The sequence below is a fragment of the Coenobita brevimanus genome, unplaced genomic scaffold (assembly GCF_032717465.1).
Source record: "Coenobita brevimanus isolate Jiangsu-jjx unplaced genomic scaffold, ASM3271746v2 jjx.HiC_scaffold_322, whole genome shotgun sequence".
Classification (NCBI taxonomy): domain Eukaryota; kingdom Metazoa; phylum Arthropoda; class Malacostraca; order Decapoda; family Coenobitidae; genus Coenobita; species Coenobita brevimanus.
The window spans coordinates 29,544-55,000 of NW_027644224.1; the positions used below are offsets into that span (position 1 = coordinate 29,544).

At 38.7% G+C, this 25,457-nt stretch overlaps 1 protein-coding gene across 1 annotated transcript; it reads right to left on the bottom strand.

Moving 5' to 3' along the window:
* Positions 1–2,335: 2,335 nt before the first annotated feature.
* Positions 2,336–23,314, bottom strand: Hen1 (Hen1 methyltransferase; the record flags this gene model as incomplete). Its single annotated transcript, XM_080265192.1, has 9 exons — positions 23,195–23,314; positions 22,182–22,236; positions 12,610–12,785; positions 10,790–10,894; positions 7,653–7,795; positions 6,629–6,817; positions 5,821–5,924; positions 5,283–5,727; positions 2,336–2,578 (listed from the first exon to the last, which is right to left on the bottom strand). Coding segments are annotated over exons 1-9 (1,580 nt in total), but the record flags the coding sequence as incomplete, so codon positions are not given.
* Positions 23,315–25,457: the final 2,143 nt, after the last annotated feature.

The following is a 25,457-nucleotide window of genomic DNA, read 5'->3' on the forward strand; positions in this document are numbered from 1 at the left end:
ACTAGGAACCAAAGCATTAGGCTGGTGCAACAAAAATGAAGAAAAGAAATGCAAAGTGATATATAAGATTCCTTCAGAAAGTCTAAAAGAGATGACAGATATGTTCATAACCAAAGATGCTATAGTTCTTTCACCTTAACTTGACCCAGATTTATTTCTTTGTTTTTGCCTAGTTCATGTAACTCAATAGTGTAACAGAATGTGACAATATGGCTCAAACCTTTTCTAGACCACTTTTTTATGACTAGCATCATATTCAATTATAAATCTATTGTTACAATTCTACATTCATGACGGAGCGATGGCAATTTTAGGCCGTTAAAGTGCAAAAAGTATACCTCTTTGTTTATTTTAGGAACTTACACAAGGTCCCTTGTATAATTTGTACTTAAATACCAATTGCTGGAGTCACTGTTGGTGTGGGGATGTGATAACCTCACTGCCCACCACCTGTACTGCAAGGACAATCTTGCAGCTCACCACATCTCATACTTCTTTTGTATTACCCAACCAATATTGCACTTCAACACGTCACACACTTCTACCTTTGTATGTATTACTCAATCAATATAAAGAAGGGAAGTGAGGTGGGGAAATCCTTCTACAATGATTTGATTCTGACTCATGTCCCTAGAGATAAAACAAATGTTCTATATATATCTCTATTCCACATAAAAAAAAAAAAAAAACAACTTTAGAATGACAATCATGTTACTAATTATCATTACTAGGATTATTTCATTGTAACATTTCACTGTAACCAAATTTCCCTAAAATGTTGTTGTTGTTGTTGTTATTGTTGCCGAAAGTTGAAACTGCCCTTTGGCATTCCACCACCATCCATTCAAGGGATACAAATGAAAGTTAGGGATGTTTGTTTAAGTGAGCAGCTCTGTCACCTGGATATGGTGCCATCACATGAAGGCATCCCTCTGTAGTACCTCCTTCAACTATGCTGTACTTACAGTAGACTGGTTGAGATCCAGAGAAAAACACAACAGTATACCAGTATAAGCCGAATGTCCTGTGCAGAGCCTTGTATCCATTACCTCATCAATGACTATGAAACAACAACCAAATATAAATAAAAAATGCTCCTTAAAGTAAGAAATACCAAATTTTTTACGACTTAAAAAATATACCCTCACACTATACCAGTTTACGTCACTCCCACATTGAATGAACTATTCCTCTTAGATACATCATCATCATCATCCTGACTTTTTTTTTTTCACCTAACGATAAGATGAAATACAATCCCAAAACAAGGAAAGAGAAAGTAAGAATGTGGGAGAACTAGTAACAGCTTGCCCAGTGAAATGAGCCACACATATCTCATCAGTACATATGAATAAAAACTAATATCCTCTCAGCAAGATATCAAAAAGGAACACAGTAATTTTTTAACTTATGGTATTACTGCTGATTAGTTTCACCAGATATTACTAACCACTTAACTCCTATGGCCTATTTCTCTCTCTCTCTCTATCCAGACAATTTTAGTCAGCTTAGGGGAGACAATCAGAAGAAGTGGGGTTAGATATAGCCTTCACTGACTCCTTCAATACAAAAAGGACACCATTAATATAAATAAAATCATCTGGAGATGGAAAGAATATACCAATGGAACTCATCACAGGATTCAACGGGTTAAAGACAATGTAAAGGAAATTAAAGGAAATACTGACCCAAACTGTAATCCCTCCATCCTTCTATCCACCCATCTATCTATCTATCCAGCCAATCAACTCCAATTATAACCCAATTTTTTGCACTTTAATCTTGATACCACAAGACAATTTTATTCAGCTTAAGGGAGGCTTTATAAACTGGAAAGGTTTAATAAAGCTTCATTAACCCCTCCACTATGAAAGATCCTTTGAAGGTGAACAAAATAATCTGGAGGTAACAAGAATACAAGAGATATCATCACAGAGAAGAACTTAAACCTCTGCTTTATTACAGTGTACTGCATTATTCTTTGAGTTATTGTCATATCCATTTTGAATCCAGTGGAGTGTCATCATCCTCTTCATCCCATTTCTCCTCCACGTGAAGATTGCAGTTTGAGGATATACTGTTACTTCCTTCTTTCACTTCAGTACTACTTCCCTTTTCTATACTATAACATGACTGCACTTCACCACTCCCCACACTTCTAACCCTCTCTATATTACTCCACCAATCTTCTATATCACCACTTCCCGTGCCTTTTTCACTACTACTAAACAAATCTTGCACTTCACCATTTCCTACACTACTTCCTCCCGCTGTGTTTTTCAAGCTATCCTCCATATGACTTCCCATACTTGTGCTTCTCTCTGTATTACCTAACCAATCTTTCACATCACCATCTTTATCTTCATTATCCCACCACTCCCAATAACCACCTCCATCACTGCTACTCACATAATATCGTTCACCATCATCATCATCATCATCATCAACAACGTAGTATTCCCCAGAGCTCTCCTCTGGTGTTTCATCCAAGTATGACTCTTCTTCCCAAATTCGAATCCTCCCATTCCAGTCTTCGCCATTCCTTACTGTCTCAAAACACTCTTCTTCCACTATTTTTCTGAGGATGATAGAATGCAGATGGAGAGATCAAATATACTGTATATTACATATATCTATCATAATTATACATAGCAACATACTGTACAATATATTATATAAACATTAACACTGAAAGGAGTGTTGTGGTGTGGATGTGGATGTGATAGGAAGCGTTAGGAGGAACACACTGAGGTGGTTTGGCCATGTGGAGAGGATGGAGGGTGAGAGACTGATGAGGAGAGTGTATGTGAGTGAGGTGGAGGGGGAGAGAGGGAGGGAGAGGCCAAGGATGAGATGGAGGGATGGAGTGGAGAGGTATATGGGAGAGGGGGGTGTGAGTTGGGAGCAGGGCAGTGAAATGGAGGGGGAAAGGGCGACGTGGAGGCGATTTGTTTGTGGCCACCCCGTATGGGATTAAGGCATCTGGCAATAGACAGATAGATAGAACATCTTCACATTTACTTTTGTAATCAAATTGTAAGGGAACTTTACATATTTAGAGTGCCCAGTGAATATTCATTTAGGGGACAATATCACCTTCCAAATTATTTTTATTTGCATACACCATATCTTACCTGCTTCCTAAATGTTTGTTTTATGCTATGAGCTCAAATGCAAATTAAAGAGATGAGAGTACAATTACCTTCTTCACAGTGAATAAAGAACAACATATGCATAAGTATATTGCAGTCTTGTAGGTCAGACTTTGCTCAAGGCCAATACTATTTAGAAACCTGCTTAGGAGCAGAGCTTCATGAACTTAACAGTGGTGTTTTGGATTTTCTATACTATAAACAGTTCTCAAGGGAAAAACAGAATGATACATGTATTCTAAATTATGACAACTGAACTTGCATAATTAACACCAGACAGGCTGGTGATGATTGGCTGAATACAACATGTCCACATAACATCGCTGTATTTCAAATAATTACCACAACAATTAGGTAGGTGGGGGTGCTCTCCATCCACTCACTCGATGTAGTGCTGCTTTGGGTGTCTGCCCTTTCCTCCCATCCTTTCTCTTCTGACTTTCTTTCCTCCTCCTTCTGCCTATGGGTGACTATACACTGAGTGACAAGCCAAATGGTTTCCGGTACACCAGGAAACCATTTACTTCTCTGGGTGTTAGCCATATAACCAAATTAAGGTGCCTGGTGGTTTAGTGGGTAATTAAGGTACTACAATCGGATTGAGCCTGTAAAGGTTTATATCCAAGGGGTGGTTGGGATTTATTGCTCACATAATGCCACTCAGGGATGATTGAGGCTGGTCACTCTCATTTTAAATGTCAGGACCGACTTGCCTAGCCCCAGGCTCCTAAGCTCCTCATAGGACAGCATAGGATTGCATGATGGATGGATGGATGGACCACAGCAATATTATTCAGACATGTTGCATTCAGCCAATCATCACCTGCCTGTTAAGTGCATCTTTGCCTTAAAAAAAAAGAAAGAAAGAAAAAAAAAAAAGTATAGTCTCTCTCTTGTGACCCCATGAAGGGGTATAGCAGTGTCAGTTGTTGCAATCTGTGCAACTAATGTGCCACTATGACACGTCAAAATATGACACAAATTGCTTGAAAACATTTAATTAATATGTACAGCACACTAATATGACACAACACCTCCATCACTGAAAAATCATACTTCAAAATATTAGACCCAGGGCCCATTTGGCAATAAACCTGATGGACTGCACGATAAGCTCCCCTTTTTCAGCAGTCTACCACTACCCCTTTCAGGGAATGGAGTGGGAATTGTATATGTGAACAGTACAGCCACCCTGTTATACTGGAGCCACTACATGCAGGTGTCCCACTCCAGCACCATTCCACAGTTACAGAGCAACATACAAAAATAAAATGTAAACCCTGTTATGATTTCATCACCTCCAGTACAGTACAGTGCTCTAATTACGGTAACACCAAACAACCACATTCAGTTACAAGTGAGTCAAAAAGGCTTGAGAATTAACAGTGTCACCATTAATCCTGTCACTGTCTTCAGTTCTCTAATATTCTCTTCCAGCTAACTTCAAGTTATTTTACTCAGTTAAGAGTGAGTCACAGGAATCTGAGAAAGTCAATGCTGCACTCAAATTAAACTACAGTACAAACTCTCAAAACCAAAAATCTAATTTTTGAAAGGGTTCTCTTTACCTAACAGTAAAAAATCCATCCATCCATCCAGCCAGCCATCATCCAATCCCATGTTGCACATAGAGGAGCATAGGAACCCGGGGCTAGGCAAGTTGGTCCTGGTATTTACGATGAGAATGACCAGCCTCAATCATCCCTGAGTGGCATTACACGAGCAATAAACCCCAACCACCCCTTGGATATAAAACTACACAGGCTCAATCCAATTGGAGAACCTTAATTACCCACTAAACCACTAGGCGCCATAATTTGATTACAGTAAATAGTTAACACCCAGCGGAGTAAATGGTTTCTTAATGTACAGGATTCCATTTGGCTTGTCACTCAGTGTAGAGTCACCCATTGGCAGAAGGAAGAGGAAAGAATGAAGGAAATAAAGACAGAAGAGGAAGTGTAAAGTCACCCGTAGGAAGAAGGAAGAGGAAAGAATGAAGGTAAAAAAGACAGAAGAGGAAGTGTAAAGTCACCCGTAGGCAGAAGGAAGAGGAAAGAATGAAGGAGAGATGACAGAAGAGAAAGGATGGAAGAGAGGAAAGGGCAGAACCACATGATAGTATCTTACCTGATAATTTCATCTGGTATCTTGTTATCAAGTCCAAAGTTTACCCAGGCTGTGACAGCTTTCACAGGCAGTACTGCAACCCTATTGTTGACAATGTAGAATATATTTTCACTTTCAGGTTCATCGCCAAGAACTACATCATCTTCGCTATGGACAGAAACTGCAGTGAATTTTGGCAGTGGGCCTTCAAGGTAACCAGTCATTGATGGCATGAGAGGTGTCCTGGGAGGGTCTGGGTCCCACTCAACCCTCCGTAATTTCCTGCTAAGTGCAAAGAAACAGCTTAATGCATGATCCCGATCTTGTTCCTCCTGTGTCCTCTTGTCATATGGATACTCAAATTCTGCAATGATATTACAAGACCCAGAAGTGACTGACTTATCTGTTATTTCCAAAGACCCAGCAGAGACCAAGTTATCTGATATTTCTGAAGACCTGGCAGGGACTGAGTTATCAGTTATATCCACAGTCTTAGTGCAAGATAAGGAGTTCTTATTAGAAGACAGGTGTAATCCCTCCACACAGGGTGAACTGGAACAAGTAAAGGTTGCCACTTGTGTACAGTAAGTGTCGTTGGGACCCAGGCCACACCCGGAAATTTCCAGGGAATAATCTGTGTATTCCTTCACTATGCCTTCACACCTGTTGGGGAAAAAATGCTGCAAATCATTATATAACCTTAATCTACTGTTTGTCTAATTTGGCAGATAAATGCTTTTTGGATATGTGTTTATGTATGTTTCGTAAGAGCAGTACTGGGTGGAAGAGGAGCGATGTCAAGACATTCAATGTAGTGCTGGTATTTTATTTATTTATTTTTTTTCAGCATGGTACAACATATCATTACATGATGAGTTCCATGCTGAAGCAATAAACTTTGTACTTTTCAGGTTCATGTAATACTTGACTGGGAGTAAAGTACTTTTATTTCTTGGTGCAAGTGATGTACATTAAAACTCTCTGTACATTCTTTTTTGTTCTTAAAGCTCCGTATTTTTTTTTTTTTTTTTTTTTTTTATGTTTGTGGCTGTTATGGTGGGAGTCCAATTTAAGTTTGCATAAACTGTTGTTGTCCAGATGAACAGAGTTTAAACTCTTAGCAATAATTCTCACTTCTGTCAGAAGACAGTGCATGTCAGTATTATCAGGGTAACACATGAAAAATGTAAAAGTAACAAATAACACAGTATACTTATCAGTGCTGGAACTCAAAATGTAAAACTAACAACTGGCAAAGCATACAAAGCAGTGTTGGAGCTCATAATGTAAATGTTACATGTGACAAAGCATAATAACCATGACTGGAAATCATCATATAAAAGTTACAAGTGACACAGCATACTAACCAGCACTGGAACTCATCAGATGTCCACTCAAACTTGTGGTCCCAGTGTCTAAATCCACCCGGGGAGAGACCAGGGATATACTTGTTGAAATCTGCATTGGGTGTTGTAACGACTACCAAGCCGGGTTGCACGTAACCAAACACGCACCTCACTAGGGACGGTAGGTCAGTCACCTGCATGTGTTCTATTCTGAAACACAAATGCACACACTTAACTCCTTGACTCTTATCATGTCTTTTACTGATTTATTCTTGTTACCACCAAATGATTTTATTCAACTTATGCAAGCATATTAGTAGTGAATGGAGTAATGAAGGCTACCACACATCAAACCTCTCCATTTTGAACAGTCTCTCAAAACTTGAATAAGACTGTCTGGATGTAACAAGAATATATCAGAAGTATATCACTAGAGCAGTAGTCAAATGATGTAATGTATTATCAAGTTTTTCCTATCCTAACTAATTCTTAAACTACAGAATCATCTTCCATAGTCCATTCCTGCTATGTGACAATTTTACTGAACTTATGAATAGTTTTTTTCAGACTGGAGGGGATAGGTATTGCCTTTATTAACCTATTCGCATAGAAAGGGCTCTCCTAAGCTGAATAATATTGTCTGGTGGGGCAAGACTGAAATAATAAATTCATCATCAGAGTGATGGGATAAAGTATAATGGATGATAAAATTCCATCCATCCATCACCTGATCCTGTAATGACCCATCACGAGCACAAGGTCATGAGGTTAGGATATTGAGTACAGACTTTTAAGGTGGGGACTATACTCTTTTCATTTTGACTTGTATTAAAATTTTAACTTCTCCATGTTCAGTACAGAATAACACTAGAATATGATGATAGTCAAGATGAAGTACTATGGTAAGTATGTAGGTGCTACAGCATTGTCTTTTTCAGCCACTGACCTACATTAAATAAGCTACAAAAGGACAAAAATCTAGTCCAAGTTAAGGTAAAAGAACTATAAAGCCTAAAAATTAATACATATATGCAAGTAGACTGACAGTTCTACCATGGTGACAGCATGTGCTTGGGCCATGACGGGGTGAGGGATGCTGGCATCACCACACACCACACTCACATGCAGCGCCTCCTTACGCAGGAACAGGTGGTCTGCCACCAGAGGGTTGATTCCAGGGGCATTATCCTACAAATCACCAATTTGCAGTTACCATCATTTATAACTACCACCAGGCATATCCCACCTCAGATGAATCAAAACTTAGCATTTCTTGTAATTTTCAATAGGGCACATTTACTCTAACCTGACAAAGATCCTTAACCCCTTCTGGTTCAGTGGTCGACCAAGTGTAGTTAAAATGGAGGGTTATAACCAAAGAGACTCATTCCTACTCCATAACTAAGAATAAATGAATTCAAACAGCTTAGTATTCACGTTATGGCAGTGTTTCATCAAGTTCAAACTAATATACCGCATTCACAGACATAAGAACCACTCAAAGTCAGAAGGCAGATTCAACCAATCATCAACTTTGGGTTTCATGCTGCACGAGACCGACCAAGTACAGACACTGTACTGTATTTGAAAAACATTGCACTGTATGCCAGTATAGGTGGTCCGTTTTCACCGGATGAAACTAGGTCACTCTCATAAACCAGCTTCCAGTGGTTGCATGAAATTTAATGTGCTTTAGTTATGAGACAGGAATTTATTGTAGTCTCCTTGGTTAAAAGCTGAAATCAATCCTTCAAACAGATTACACTTGGCCAGGAACTGAGCTGAAAAGGGCTAGAGATATTTCTCAGAACAAACAAGCAATATACAATGATTCAGAACAAACAGAGGAACAAAAGTTTGGAAATCATACCACATACCTAATGAAAAAATTAGGGACAAATACTAGTAATACATCTATACTATTATACGATCACTAGGGCATTAACCAAAATGTAAGGCCTCTCCCCCTATCTAAAAAAACCCTGAGACAATTTATCAATCCATCATCCAAGTCTGTGCTCCCTCATCAAAAGCTAGGGTCCCAGTACTTGGCTAATGAGGAGAAGGGGCCAGTCACTATCACTAGAGTAGCATTAAGTGAAAAACAAACTCTAACCCACCCCAGGACTTGATCCCATATAGGCCACATCCAGCCCTCTATCCACTTATTGCCAGACACCGTAATCCCATAAGGGGTGCTTGTTTGTCTTTGAGTTAGCTGTTTTATGGGGAGGGGCATTAACCTCCCCCAACCCACTTGCTGACATGTGGGGAACACTTATGGGCTGGTTATATGGTTACCACCCAGCATTGTAAATGGCTTCCTGGCTTACAGGAAAACATTTGGCTTGTCATACAATGTAAAGCCCCTTAGTAGTAAAGAGGCGTGATAAAAAGTGACAGGAAAGATGGGAGAAATAGGAAGAGAGAGGACAGACAGAAAAAGTGATAAAGGTGATGGAAGAAGTAGACAGCAGTACATCAAGTGAGCGGATGATAGTCGCCACCATCTACCACCAGTCTTACTAATTATAAATATGGAAGAATGAGCATCACGAGTAGAATTAAGTGAGCAACAAACTCCAGCCCTCCCTAGGAAACGAACTTCTAGAGGCCACATCTAGATCTACTCACTAAACTATCTATCTATCTATCTATCTATAGCCCGACGCCCTAATCCCGCAAAGGGTGGCCACAGACAAAACGCCTCCAAGTCACTCTGTCACCCACCATTTGACTCCCCTCCCCCCAACTCACCCCCCCCTCCCTCATATACCTCTCAACTCCATCCCTCCACCTCATCCTCGGTCTACCCCTCCCTCTCCCTCCCTCCACCTCACCTACATACACCCTCTTAGTCAGTCTTTCATTCTCCATTCTCTCCACATGTCCAACACATGGGAAAATGAGCAATATAAGTACTCCCATCACTATTAGCCCTTTTAATCTACTGACATAGTAAATTTTGATTTCCAAGTAATTTTATTCAGGAATGACTTTTCAAACTGAAAGAGTTTGATATAGTCTTCATTACCCTTTCTTTACATAAGGTCTCCTAAAATTTGTACCTAATCGTACAGAGATCTATCTGTCTATCTATTGTCAAACACCATAATCCCGTAAGGGGTGGCCATTTGACTTTGAGTTATTTGTTTTATGGGGAAGGGCACTAACCCTCCACCAAACCACTTGTTGACACATAGGGAGCATGTATGGTTTGGTTATATGGTTACCACCCAGCATTGTAAATGGTTTCCTGGTTTACAGGAAACCATTTGGCTTGTCACTCAATGTAAAGCCACCTGTAAAGGAATGAAAAGCAATAAGAAGCGACATGAAAGATGGGAGAAATAGGAAGAGAGAAGGGCAGGCAAAGAAAAAGAATGATAAAAGCTAAGGAAGAAAGAGGAAGCATTACATCAAGTGAGAGGATGATGGTCGCCACCACCTACCACTAAGATAACATGGGTAAAATAAAAAGAAAACATCATTCAACAGTAATAGTTAACTCCATCTGCCTGAGGATGTAATTCTGATATTATTTTTGCTACAACCAAATTATTTTTCAGATTAATAGACCACAGAAATGATGGAGCTGGTAAAGGATATATCTAACCCCTCCAGCTTGAAAAGTCTCTTCTAAGGTGAATATAATGGCTTGGATGTAGCAACAGGATAATAAATAAGATGTCATGAGGATGAAAAGGGATTAAAATGAAAAAGACTACTATATTTTCCATTTTGCTCAAGCTATCACTTCTATCGACCCCAACACCTCACCTAACCAGCGTCTTCAATTCACACCCAAACACTCAGCTCCTCATTCATAACTCTGCAATGTGCAATTCTGTCATTAAGAGTAGCACTACAAATCTACCTGGCCATTCTCACTGCTGTATACCCAAACGTTCTGATGTCCTCCTCCTTTACTGTCAGTTTCACTACCATACAGCACTACACTTCTCACATATGCAGCATACTACTGCTATTGTTGTTATGGCCCCAGGCAGTCCATCATCCTCTTTCGGGGGGACAGCAAGAGAGCGGAGGGATATTTATACACCCATGCAAAAGGGTCATCTGGTTATACTGGTGCCACAATGTGAAGCGTCCCTCTCCTGCACCACATATACCAAAGGGGTTAAACCAGCAACTCATAACTGTGCTAAAGGTGTTGAATACCTCCAGTACTTCTTGGTCCTGATCCAACAGCACCACCTCCCGCACCCCGCCCAAACCATGCAGGTACCGGAACAGCTTCATTTCAGAGCATCCCAGGTCCACAATCTGGTAGGCAGGAGGAACAGTGTTAGTGGGAGTCATGAACAGGATGAGCTTAGGATAGGCAGGGGCTATCATCATCAATGTCATCACCATCATCATCTTTATCATTATCCATCAACATGATCATCATCATCATCATCTCCATCAACATCAACATTATCAGTTTTTCACTGATGCATTTTTTTCACATCTAAGGATGGGGTGAAGTATAATCAACAAACAAAGGGGAAAAAAGTACGAAAATAGGAGCACTATTGACAACACGCCCATACAACCATTCACGCTCCATTCTTCCACAGTTTGTCCTCTTATATGTCAAAAACATCAAAAAAAATTTATACAGATCTGGAACTGCAAATATGGAGGGGAGAGGGGGGAAGGAATGCCAAATTATCTTTATGGGCATTAATGAAATTTTTAAGTGATAACATTTCCATAACTGACTCAGAAATCATCAGTACATAAATAAATAAGTAAATAGGGCTGTCTATAATAAGAAATAACAGTAATAGCCAATTCCATATTGCCAGAATGACTATCATTAAAAAAGAAAATGCCTCTAATGAGATTTAATAGTAACAGCCAATTTCACATTACCTCCATCAACAAGCAGGGACCTGAATTAGGGGTAGATGACCAGCCTACTTCCTTTGATGGCATTCTATCTATTTATCTATATAACTAGGCATTACATAATCAAAAGCCCTCCAAATCACCTGAGGATCACACCTGTGCAAGGCCATCATGTCAAATTGGGTATTCTAACCAGTAGATGACCATATGAGAAGATCAACTAGCACTGTGCTCCACCAAGACAGATTTTATTCTCTGTTATTCCCATTCTTCTTCTTCTTTTTCCTATTCTTCTTTATGTATCTGACAACAGGCATAAACTTGATGGTTCACTTCTTGACGCCAGTCAGTCCTCCTACATGTCACCACTTATGCACTAATATCCACCATCCATACATAATAGATGCAAGTGCTATCTCATCCAGGACTGGTGTGAGGGTAATAGCAAGAGTGTTTATTATGACATGCTGGTGGCTCTTGCCAATGATCAGTAAATTATGCTGTAACAAAGTTCAAATCTGTATTACAATACAGGGATATGTAAACCTGTTTCAATGAAATTCAATTTAGGTGGGGACACTCACCATCTACTCACTCGAGGTAGTGCTGCTCTCAGGTGTCTGCTCTTTCCTCTCCTCCTTCCTTCCTCTTCTGTCTTCTTTCCTTCATTCTTTCCTCTTCCTTCAGCCTGTGGGTGACTCTACACTGAGTGACAAGCCAAATGGTTTCCTGTACACCAAGAAACCATTTACTATGCTGGGTGGTAACCATATAACCAAATTATGGCACCTGGTGGTTTAGTGGGGAATTAAGGCGTCCCAGTCGGATTGAGCCTGTGCAGGTTTATATCCAAGTGGTGGTTGCGGTTTATTGCTCACGTAATGCCACTCAGGGATGAGTGAGGCAGGTCACTCTCAACTTTAATGTCAGGACCAACTTGCCTAGCCCCAGGCTCCTATGCTCCTCACGGGGCAGCACAGGACTGAATGATGGATAGACGGATTACCTAGATCTATAAAGTCTGTTTTACAAAATTCACATCTATATTACCGTACCTAGATCAGTAAAGTCTGTTTTAACGATATTCAAGTCTATATTACCTAGACCAGTAAAGTCAGTCTTTAAAAAATTTAGGTCTCTATTACCTTGGAGAATGTGCCTTTCCCCACTGATGTGATTGTGTCTTTGACCTTCTCGTAGCGCTGTCGATACAATGGTGGGGAGAATATCAGTTTGTCTTTGCTGATGACAAGGCTCCCATAGTTGTCTTCCCACGTCCCATACTGTACTTGTGACCCGCTTGATATTTGTGGAGCTGAGTCTGAGGAGAAATTACATCATCATCATCATCATCACCATCATTATCAGCAGCAACACCATCGTCATCATCACTACCACCACGATCACAACTGTCACCTCCATCATGATCATAATAACCATATTTCCCATTAATAAGTGGGGTGGGAATAAATGTGCCATGTTCAAATTTTGTTTAAAAATTAGAAAATTGTGCAATGGGCAACAAAACTACTGTACTTAGATGTATTTATGATAGGAATACTGTACATCAAAAAGCAAATACAGTAAAACCGTGATATAACGGACTTCAATAGTCCAGAATTCGCATTTATCGGACTCGAGGAGCTACCGGACTAAATTGCTGTATATCGGAAAAAGTTCGATGAAGCCTGAAGCAGTCCGGACTGCCTGACCACTTCAGCTGTGTTCACCACAATAAGGTAAATAAAAATCATGTTTACCAGTGTACAGTACAGTATTACTGTATTATATACATTATACCATTTGATTATTGTAGTGAAGTTATAACACAGTATGGTACCACAGTGGTAGTTAAAACAGTTTAAAAGCTGTTCATGCGATCTGGACTAATGTCTGATATATCAGAAAAAGTCCGGTTTAGCAGGGGGAAGTCCGGGTGTCGCTTTTATCAGAATTTCGCATTTTTCGGAATGGTTTGGGCCCCAATTAGTCCGTTACATGGAGTTCTTACTGTATATTCAAGACCTTTCCATATGGTATCACTCGGGTCACATTTCCTAAACTGAGAATGCTGTAGTGTTATGTGCTAGTAAACCTGCAACAAATCTGGAACTCTGGTAACTGATTTATCATAAGTAATAAAGGCTGGAGTGTCTACTGTATAGTTTTAAAAAATTGTCTTTGCATTATCATACATGTATCGGTATAATATTCTCCTTATAACAATGGCCACCCAAAAACTTTTCTCCCATGGCTGTGACATGACAGACATTTCCAGATTCACAAATTCATTCAAAGTATCATGCACAATTTTCAACAGCTGAGATTATTTAGAGCTCATTCTCAAAGATACCAAAACAGATACCTTTACTGATAAAACATTAAGTATATTTCTATACCGTATATTAACTGCATGATGAGCTCTCTTGTAATCTGGCAATTGCAAACAAATCTTAGTGCAAATGCTACTGCTTCATGATTTAATATGTAGGCAAATCATATGTTGGTAAAACAGCACTATGTATATTAAATAAAATGGGGGAAAAATACTTGCCAAAATACACACAGACACATGGTGTACCTGGATGCAGCTTATGAGATAACAGAATTTTACTTAGATTGATGGAACTTACTTCCTAATAAACTATTTTGGAAACAACAGTAAAAAATGTTTTACAATAAATTTTATGTTTCCACTGACTCTGACACCCTTCTTAAGTTGAAGAAAATAGTATGGCAGTAACAATAATAAAATAAATGCTGTATGGAAGGTGGTGAATGAAAAATGCAGTAAATAACCTTCAACTGCTTGGGCATTCTCTCTCTCTCTCTCTCTCTACTATAAAGTACCATACTGTACCATCACTGACCTACCTGCCATGAGTGTGTGTGATGATTTCTACTGTCAGAAAACTTTGGCCTTTTGTGACAGTTCAGTATCTGGATACTCATCTGGGGCTTCTTTATCACATTCTGATACACTTATATGGATGCCAGGCTTCTGCATTACCATCTCACACCTTCATAACCTTAAACAAAAAGAAAACATGAAACTTTTACTTCTTCAATTTTTAAAAGTGCAACCAACAAATGGATACCACATGGTCTGGTGATTAAGTTGCTCCAACTGGATGTGGTCTGTACAGGTTCTGAGATTAACTGCTCAAATATTGCTCTTCAAGAGTGAGTGGCTGATCATTGAATGAATGACCAGAGAGGCATAGCCCCAAGCCATGACACTCCTGATAGTGTAATAATGGCTGGCTGGCTGGCTGGCTTACTTCAAATATCCAACAGGAAGTGGATTCAGAAACTTATTACAAACACTGTATATACAGAGAGGGTAACAGAGGGTCCAATCCATATGAACACTTTCAAAATGCTGAGGCCAGAGGTTACAATACCAGTCAAGAACATTTAACTCCTTCAGCCAGACAAAGCAATTTCTATTCTATTCTTGGTATGGTACTGTTATATTTTATCCAGCTTGGGATAGGCTTTTCAAACTGGAGCAGTTAGATAGCATCTTCAATAACTCCTTCACTACAATATGTAATTCTTAAGCTGAAAAAAACTGTGTGGAAGTGGTCTCATTTCATTTCATTTCATTAATAAAGGTTTAAACATGCTTGCATGTGTCAGCCTTGGTAACTTAATGGCAGCTCTCCATACTGCTCGATCTCTGGCCACCTCCCTCTTCAATCCCTTACCCCTGAGGTCACACTCTACGACCTCATCCCTGGTCTTTTTCAGTCAGCCTCTTGCAGTTCTATCCCCAACATTCACACTTCTCACCTTCCACACCCAGTTGTCATCCCCCATCTTCTCCACATGCTGAAACCATCTCAATCTACCTCTCCTCATCACAACACTGAGACACTCCAGTCCCATCCTTCCTCTTAACTCTTCCATCGTAAACCTAGCCCCCTCAGGCCTCTCATTCAAGGACGCACTGCATATCCACCTATTCACTTTCACAATCATTTCCTCTTCCTTTACTGTCCAGGGTCTCACTACCATACAGCATTAAACTCCTAACACAGCCAAGTCGCCTATGGCACGGACTTCTATGCTGCGGTTTTCTAAAACACGGCAAGGTGCCAGAACCAAAAAAATGAACCACGTGCATAAAATATCTATGGCGTGGAGGCGCGGCAAGATATGAAATGCACCTCTTGCCTCGGAACCCCAACCCTACCCCTTCCACTTTAGCACTATCGTCGTCAGAGTTAGGTACGTTCAGTATTTTATGCCCTTAAAGCCCTTTATTATTTATTGCTTAGTGTTTAATTTGTGTGTAATACATACACTGACTGATTGCTTCATTGTGTGCCTGTGTAAAAGGGGGGAAAATGGGGAAAAGTGTGGTGAAAATGGGGACTTTGGGAGAACGTCCAGAACCAAATTCCATTTTTCCCATAGGTTTAGTTATGTGTATGGCATGGTTTGCTATGGCACAGGCTTGGCCCAGAAACAACTCGCCACGCCTTAGGCGACTTGACTGTACATGCCTCATACAAAGATCCCTTAGCATGGAGGAGAGCCCTCTCATGTCAGGAGAAGCAACAGCTCCCTGAACTTCTTCCAACCACTCCTCACTTCCCACAAAGCTAGCTCCAGCCCCACCTCTAGCACATAATAACAACAATAATAATAATAGTAATAATTATAAATATATAAATAAATAAATAAATAAAATGTCAACTGACTGAAGAGGTTAAGAATATGATAAGCATGCACCTGGTGGCATAACATGATCAACAAACTTCCTGCCACTTCTTGGGGATTCAGATCCAAACACAGCACACAACCATCAGACTACTATACCTCGCTCAGTTTCAAAGAGATATCTAAGGGCTGAGCAGGCCAGAGGCATTAAGGTGGATACCTTAATCCCATTCTGACCCCTTTAGAGTATACGGGCCAGAAGACAGGCTACCACACAGTCACACCTCGGACTATGATGGAGTTACATCAAATGAAACCTCATCACATAATGGTTTGTCCTATACCAAGGCTGACATAACATGGGTTCAGTAGGGATATGGAAGGGGCCAAGGACCACATAACCTGAAATAAAAATTTAAAAATTATCTTTCTAGGCTTACCCTCGGTGTCATCAGTAGCACAACGCTTTCCACTGGGGTAGCATTCATGTCAGACCTGCTTTCCATATTACACTAAAAAAGTTATCACTCCAATTGATATTGCATCATTCACTGCACACCTGCTCCATTATTTGGCGATTGAAATGGTGTTTCAGTGATCTTGGAAGGATGAAACAGAACAAAAGGGATGAAACAGTGAATATAAACACTGGATGGCCATACTGACTCAAAAATATGACTATCAAATTGCCTGGGAGCACTGTGTACACACATGACTGTCACTCACAGCCACCACAATTATCATACTGTATTAGTGGTAGGTGGGGCCGCTCACCATCCACTCACTCGATGTAGTGCTGCTCTCCAGTGTCTGCCCTTTCCTCTCCTCCATCCTTCATTCCTTCCATCCTCTTCTGTCTTTCTCTCCTTCAGTCTTTCCTCGTCCTTCTGCCTATGGGTGACTTTACACTCCCTCTTCTGTCTTTCTTTCCTTCATTCTTTCCTCTTCCTTCTGCCAGTGGGTGACTCTACACTGAGTGACAAGCCAAATGGTTTCCTGTACACTGGGAAACCATTTACTACGCTGGGTGGTAACCATATAACCGAATTTTGGTGCCTGGTGGTTCAGTGGGTAATTATTGTGCTCCAATCGGATTGAGCCGGTGAAGGTTTATATCCAAGGAGTGGTTGGGGTTTATTGCTCATGTAATGCCACTCAGGGATGAGTGAGGATGGTCACTCTCATCTTAAATGTCAGGACCAACTGCCTAGCCCCGGGCTCCTACGTTCCTCATGGGGCAACGTAGGATAGGATGATCGATGGATGGATGGATAAGCAAATTTCCCCATTGCTGTCGCGAAACAGGGATGAACTTTCACTTCATCATTCTATCACACTATCACATACCAAATTGATATATACCGAGGTCTGACTGCAGTGCAAATTATCTGAGAGTAGGAGACCACCCTACCCCTTGTAGAGCTTATGTAATAACTGTAATGCATGTTCCAACTCATGAGCTCTACTGTCACATCATCAGTCAAGGTTCGTCAAACTGAAGAGCCTACAGGGTCACTGAACATAAATTAAACTCACTCCTGGCCTTTATTAAAAGCCAGTGAATCTAATTACCGGGTAATAATGGTGTTGTGGAGTCCTTGAAGGATAACCAAAAACAAGTCTAGGAGCTCTATTCAATACTGAATGAACTTATTTCTGTAAATACTTAGACAGACCAACCAACAGAGTTAAGCTTCAGGTGTCAAATGTGAGGCACAATAAGCACCAAAGAAATTCAAATACTGCATGCATGAGTAGGGACTCTCATGTATGAGTAGGAACTCTCAAACTGTTATATACACATAAACTGCATTAGCCTACAGTTTGTTTGTTTTCACCAGATGTAATTATGCCATTTCTGCAACCCAACTACTAAGTCACAACTGAATGGAATTTGATGAGCCATTGTAATAAGAATGTTTCCCTGGTTACTAGTCAGATTTTCCCCCTAAACTGACATTTGGCCATCAACTAAACTGAGTAGGGGTTAAGAATCTTTATCAGATGAGAATAAATGATACAGAATTCTTTCCATTTACCAGACCAGTAACAAGATTAACTGTGTGGTTCGATTCCCTCAGTCCAATGACATACTACTTAAATCTTATAACCAAACGATTTTATTAAGTTTAGAGGAAAAAGCTTGTGGTAAATAGGCTGATGAAGGCTCTACCTACCTACTCTAGAAAAAAGAAATCTCCCAGGCAAACAACAACAGCTCAGTTCAGTTCAGTTCAGTTGATAGGTGAGGAGTATTGCCTTTTCATCGGCACTCCTCTTGTCAATTAATTTTTCTAGTTTATTATTTTTCTTGTATTTAGTTCGTGTTTTGCTCGTGTGTCTTTTGTTTTATTTTGTTTTGTATTTTTTTTCTATTCTTTGCTATTTGTTAACGTATTCCTCTTTCTTTCCTTAATTTCTCTCTTTTCCTCCATATATTATATAAATAGTCTTTTGTTTTTCCTATATTTTCTTCACTAAACAGTAATTGTCCTATTAAATTGTTTTCATTTTCTATATAAGGCTGTTGTAGGTGTTCTTCCTTATTCCTGTCTTCCTGATACAATGGGCACCATAATAAAAAGTGTTTTATGTTCTCTTCTGCTGCCCCGCACAAATCACATTTAATATTGCCCCCTGAAAATCTCTTCCTATCATTTAGTGGTAAATTATTTGTTCTACTTTTATATAATATTATGGATGCTATGGTATTATCATATATTTTTTCTTCTTTTATATTTGATTTATAATTTTTATAAATTTCCAGACTCTTTTTTTCATTTATTCCTTTCTTCCATTGAGATGAGTCCCAGTTCTTTACTTTTTCTTTGATGTCTTTAATACTAATATTTTTTACTGATTTATTTTCTAATCCTATTTCTCTCATGTATGTTTTTACTGTACATATCCACTGGTCTTTTCTACTTTCCATCTTTTCTTGCATTATTCTTTTAATTAAGTCATTTTTACCTTCTTCTAGTCCATATTTTAAGTACTTGATATAACCTTCCATTATTCTGCTCTGCATACATGATGCCCCTATTTCTCCTCTTAGTGTTGGTATCTGAGCATATCTTGGTGCCCCTAAGATGTATCTGTAAACGCTGTTTTCAATTCTTTGTAGTTCTTCTATTTCGTTTTTTGTAAATTCTAGTATATTTGCCCCGTATAGTATAGTTGGGAGTACCACACTTTTCCAGTAAGTTTTGCCTATTAGTACCTTATTGACACTTTGGGCTATAATTGTGTATGTGATGTTTGCCATCTTTTTAGCTTTTTTCAATTATCCGTCTCTTGTGCACTCTAAAGCATCTTCTCTGGTCGTTTATTGTAATTCCTAAATATTTGGTTTCATTTGTTACCTCTATCTCTCTTATTTTTTCAGGTTTGTTTTTCATGTTAAAGATCAGGATTTTACTTTTTGTTTTATTTATATTTAGCCCGCACTCTTCTCCTACTGTAATCAAACTGTCTACTATTTTTTCTGCCTCTTCTATTGTATGAGCTAGTAGCAGCCCGTCATCTGCAAAGAACAGTGCTGCTATTTTAAATATTTCATCGTTATACCCTGTGCCTTCTTTTTCCAACCTGTTTATTATATAGTACGTTATCATTTTAAATATTGTGGTTGAGCTTGTGCATCCTTGCCTTATGCCACTATTAATCTTTATTTCTGTTTTATTTTCTTTGCCAAATTCTATTGTTGTTCTGTCCCCCGTATAAGTGTCCGCTATTACCTCTATTATATCTTCTTGTACCTTGTACTCTTTTAGTATTTCAATCATTTTTTTCCTTTTTACTGAGTCATAAGCTTTTGCAAAGTCTACTGATATTACTACTAGACTCTTTTTCTGCTCATAAATTTTGTCTATACAATATTTTAAAATGAAAAGGTTATTTTCAATTCTTCCTCCTTCAGTAAATCCATTTTGTGTTTCCTTTATTTCATTATTATTCCTTAGATGCTCTTCTATTCTATCTTTTATGACAGTTGACATGAATAATTTATACGAGATGTTAGTTAACGCTATTGGTCTTAATTCGTTTGCTTTTGGTCTGTTTACTTTTGGCACCATCATAGTTCTTGATTCTTTCCATTCTTTTGGTACCTTTCCTTTATCTATTATTTCGTTAAAACACACTGTCATTGTGTCCATTATCTTGTCACTTTTTATTAGGATTTTATATAATTCTGGTTTTAGCATGTCTGGTCCCGGTGCTTTCTTATTTTTTAGTTTCTTTATATTTTCTCTCAGTTGTATTGTTGTTACTACTGGTTTTTCCATGTATGATATATTCTTGGTTATTGGTAATGCCATGTCCATATGTTCCCCTAATTGTTGCGTGATTGTTATTATTTGTTCATCTGTATTTTCATTATTTTGTCTTTTTATCTCGATTTTTCCAGCGTTATTTCTGCTGGCTATCCATTTGTACTCATTTTTTTTCTCCTCATTCCACACCATATCTATTCCATTTTGTTGTCTGTTGTATATTTTTGACCAATATCTCTCTATTTCTGTTTTGATATTTTCTTTTTCTAACTCTTCCCCATTTTCGTTATATATCTTTAATTCCCTTTCTTCTTTTCCTTTTTTCTTTCTTAATTTATTTATATTTTCCCATAATTTTTTGCTTCTATTTTCTCCATGGGTTATTTCTTTTGTTATTTTTACTTCATGAATGGTTATTGCCTCTTTTATTTCTAGCTGGACCTTTTTCTTTTGTTCATTATATAAAACTTTATTCCTCTCTTTTTCTTCTTGTGTTTTAGCATTCCTTGTAAGTCTATTATAGTACTTTCGCTTTTTTATTCCCTCTCTAATACTTTTATTCATCCAAGGTTCTTCTTTTATTTGTCCAGTCTTATTTATCCTCCTTCTATATTTTGATGTAAGGTTTTTGTCAGCACTGTCTTTGATTATTTTATTCAACTTTTCCATATTACTTATGACCTCTGTTTGTATTCTCTGTTCTATTTCCTTTATATACTCCATAACTTTTCCTCCCTCTGTTTTGTAGTAGGTACTCTCTTCCCACCCTTTTTTCTTATGATTTTTATTCGATCTCCCCTTAATCTTAAGTTTTATTTGTATTAAATTATGGTCTGATAGATCAAATATTTCTTTTTCCTCATCTATAATCATTTCCTGGTATACATCATAGAATTTAGCTGTTACTAGTGCAAAATCAATTACACTTTGTTGTTCGTTTTTGCTCCACGTCACTTCCCCTATACAGTCTAGATCATCATTTAACATTATCAAGTTGTACTTCTCCATCCATTCCAGTATCCTTTGTCCATTTTTATTTATACATTGTTTGCCTTTGAATCCTACATGTCCATTATAATCTCCTAATAGAATTATTGCTTTGTCTTCTAATTTATTTAAGTGTGTTTCAATTTCTTGCTGTAATGCTTTATTTTTGTTATCATCACTTACTGTGAAATATACTGTTATTATATGTATCTCTTTCCCATACACTTCTCCTTTCACATATAAATAATCTTTATTTATACCTTCTACCTTTTCCAGTGTAATCTTTTTATTTTCTTTATGTAGTAACATTATACCTCCTCCTTTCTTCTCTTCTTTTTCTCTCATGCTTTCATATACTTTCATATCATCTATGAGAATGTTTCTTACTTTTAACTGTGTTTCTGTTAAGCACATTATTGTGTTCCCATCAATTATTTCTCTTAGTTCACTCATTTTTGCTTTTGTTAAACCTTGTATGTTTATAAGTTGTATAAGTACGTTCTCATTCTCATCCTTCTCCTTTTTTATACTCTTTTTCTTTCACTCTTCACCCTCTAGCCTAACAATTTTCCCCTTCTTTATTTTCCATGTTCCTCCGTTTTTCCGTTTTTCTGCCAGCTCATCTCTAAGTTTCTTGTTTTCTTCCCTTTCCTCTTTGGTCATATCTAATGCCACTCCTATTTTCTTTATTTCTGGTTTAGTGCTATCTTTCAGCGTCTTTGCTTTGGCTATAACTGCCCATTTCATCTTTTCGCTTCCTATTGTTACTAGAACTGGTCTAACCTTACCCTCAGTTTTCTTCCCCAGTCGGATTGTCTTTACTACTTCTGCAACATCACCGAACTGAAAGGGATAAAGCCATACATTATTTTATTCTTAACGCAAGATTTGTTATGGCCGTCAATTTATTTCACCAGTCATCCACCGCTGTGTTGTAGACATATACCACTTTCAATAACATTTACGTGTAAATAACTAATGTCAACTAAAAAAAAAAAAAAAATCCAAATATATTTACCACAGTTGCTCCTAACTTGCATATTCACCCGAAATCATGTAAAACCTACAGCGCCGATTATTATCTATAAAGAAAAAAATCCAAATATATTTACCAAAGCTGCTCCTAACTTGCATATTCACCCGAAGTCAGGTAAATCCAACAGCGCTGAGACCAAGCGACCCCGACAATAACAAAACTTTAATGTTATGAAAGCTACGAGCCTAAAGGAACTTCATTTTTTTTTATTGTTTTTAATACCACTGATCCTTTTTCATTACTAAACAAAAAGGAACCATCTTCACAATAATGAAAGAAATACAATATGTGTGTGTGTGTGTGTGTGTGTGTGTATCACTTCCACACATGATAACCTCACTGCCTCCTCACTTTGCACCACCGAGGCAGGCAGGCCTACGACCCTAGTGCCCTCCTAAAACCACCACGCCAAGCTGCGATCGTTGCCCATGACGTAGCCAGTCACAGCTAGGACCAAGGTCTAAAGAGGTTGTGGCTAGGACCAGGACAGCCAAACGACGTTACAAGTGTGGACTTTGGAGACGTGTCTAATTTAATCAGTTCCCGCCTAGGCACAAGGCACCAAGACTTGGCTTGGCTGGCAGGCACATAAAAAATCCAAGAGGCGTCCTTCTCCTTGCCCAGTCCACTCCTGAGAGTCCTGACCACGACGGCACAGTTTGCAGCCGTGCCCCCACCGGCCCGCTGCTGTCTGGCTACACACACACAGACCATGAATATACTAAAGCATTTATATAACTACCTGACACAAACTACTGAGTTTACGTATCCTAGCTCCCCCCTCTCAATAATGTAGTCACGGTCCTGTGAATGTGTTTGATGCAGTGTTGATGACTTGTTAATACACTCCTCACTATCCCAGGCTGAGTTTAATATAATCCCCATTGTGAGTATCGAGGACAGTAGCTAACTACCTCATTTGCTAAAGCGCTATACTTCGGAAAAACAATTCACATACCTAAAAAGCTACACATAGGCAACTAAAGCCCTTAAAAACCGCTACAATCTTTACGTGTGTATGTTCTTACCTAATTGTTCTTACCTAATTGTATCTTTACAGGAATGAGTCAAGCTCGTATTGTCCCGTGTCTTAGACCATATTTATCGTACATATCCTTAAATTTGTGAATTGTTTTGGCACACACTATTTCATTCGGTAGTGCATTCCATTGATCAATTGCTCTGTTTGGGAAACTGAATTTCCTTACGTCTTTATCACCTCTCTTCTTATGCAGTTTTTTGCAGTGTCCTCTTGCTGATGCTTCTCCATATGTTAAGTAATCATTTATGTCTATTTTCTCCTTTCCTGATATGCACTTATATAGCATTATCATGTCACCTCTTTTCCTTCTCTCCTGTAGTGTTGGTAGATTCAGTTTATTTAGTCTTTCTTCGTAGCTTAGGTCCCTTAAGCTTGGTATCCATCTTGTAGCGGCCCTTTGAACTTTTTCAATCTTGTCTATATGCTTTTTGAGATGAGGACTCCAGACTATTGATGCATATTCCAGGGTTGGTCTAATGAATGATGTTATTATCCTTCTTAGCATGTTTTCATTTATGTATGTGAATGCTATTCTCATATTTGCAAGCAGTGTATACATGTTCCGTACCTTCTCGCTGATGTGGTCAGCCGGAGATAGTCTGTTATTGATAATCACACCTAGGTCTTTCTCTCTTTCTGATGTGTATAGGGTTTTATTTCCTAACTTATAATCCCAATCAGGTCTTTTTCCACTTTTACCAAACTTGATTACATGACACTTGTCCACATTGAATTCCATTTGCCATGGACTACTCCATTCATGAAGTTTATTTAATTCTTCTTGTAGCTCCCTACAAGAGTCTGTGCTAGTAATTCTCCTTTGTATTTTTGCATCATCTGCAAACATATTCAGATAGCTGTCATTTCCAGTGTTACTGTTTATATCATTTATGTACACTAGAAACATGATTGGTGTCAGCACCGAACCCTGTGGTACTCCACTAGTCACTTCTTTCCATGATGAGTAGTTTCCTCTTAGTACTGTCCTCATTTCTCTTTTTATGAGAAAGTCTTGCATCTAACAAAACAGTTTGCCTCGAATTCCTCCTTGATGGTACAGCTTCCATAAAAGTCTTTGGTGTGGTACTGTGTCAAAAGCTTTCTTGAAATCTAAATAGATACTGTCCACCCATCCTTCCCTTTCCTGTATTGTGTTTGTTACTCTGTCATAATAGCTCAACAGATTAGTAACACATGATTTTCCTTTTCTGAAGCCAAACTGTCTTTCTGTTATCATACTGTGTTCTTCTAGATGTGTGTGTGTTCTCACCTAATTGTAGGTGAGAACACACCTACAATTAGGTGAGAACACACACACACATACACACGTAAAGATTGTAGCGGTTTTTAAGGGCTTTAGTTGCCTATGTGTGTGTGTGTGTGTGTGTGTGTGTGTGTGTGTGTGTGTGTGTGTGTGTGTGTTGTTTTATCCAACAAATGTAGCCGACAAAAGTGGCTGCCCTTCTCAATGAAAAAGGTATGGAACATGGAATTAAACATATTTGGTCCAATGGTGGAAGGCCACCTCACGACAAAATGTACGAGATTTCAGTGCAACAGCTTAAATGTTAAGCCTACAAGACAGTCTCAGAGTTGACCATGTCCTGTGACTTTCACTTTAATGTTACTGCTCTGAGATTATAGGTTTGGTCATGGGCTACTCCTTAACACTAATTTCGTTCAAATCGGATAAAAACGTCTCGTCATATAGGGGACAAAACTATTCTCACGGTAGCCACGAAAATAGTTCCGACCCTCAATAAGCGCAGGTTTTTATCCAATGTCAACCAAATATGGCAGAGGGGTCGAAGGGCGACTAATGACAAAATGTATGAGGTTTTCAGGGAAATAACTGAGAGGTAAATCCTACAGGGCAGGCTCGTTATATAGGGGCCGGAACTATTCTCACGGCTGCAGTACGAATAGTAATTGGCACAAAAAAAAAATAATAATAACCAAAAATCGTGAAAAGGTCAAAGGAGACTT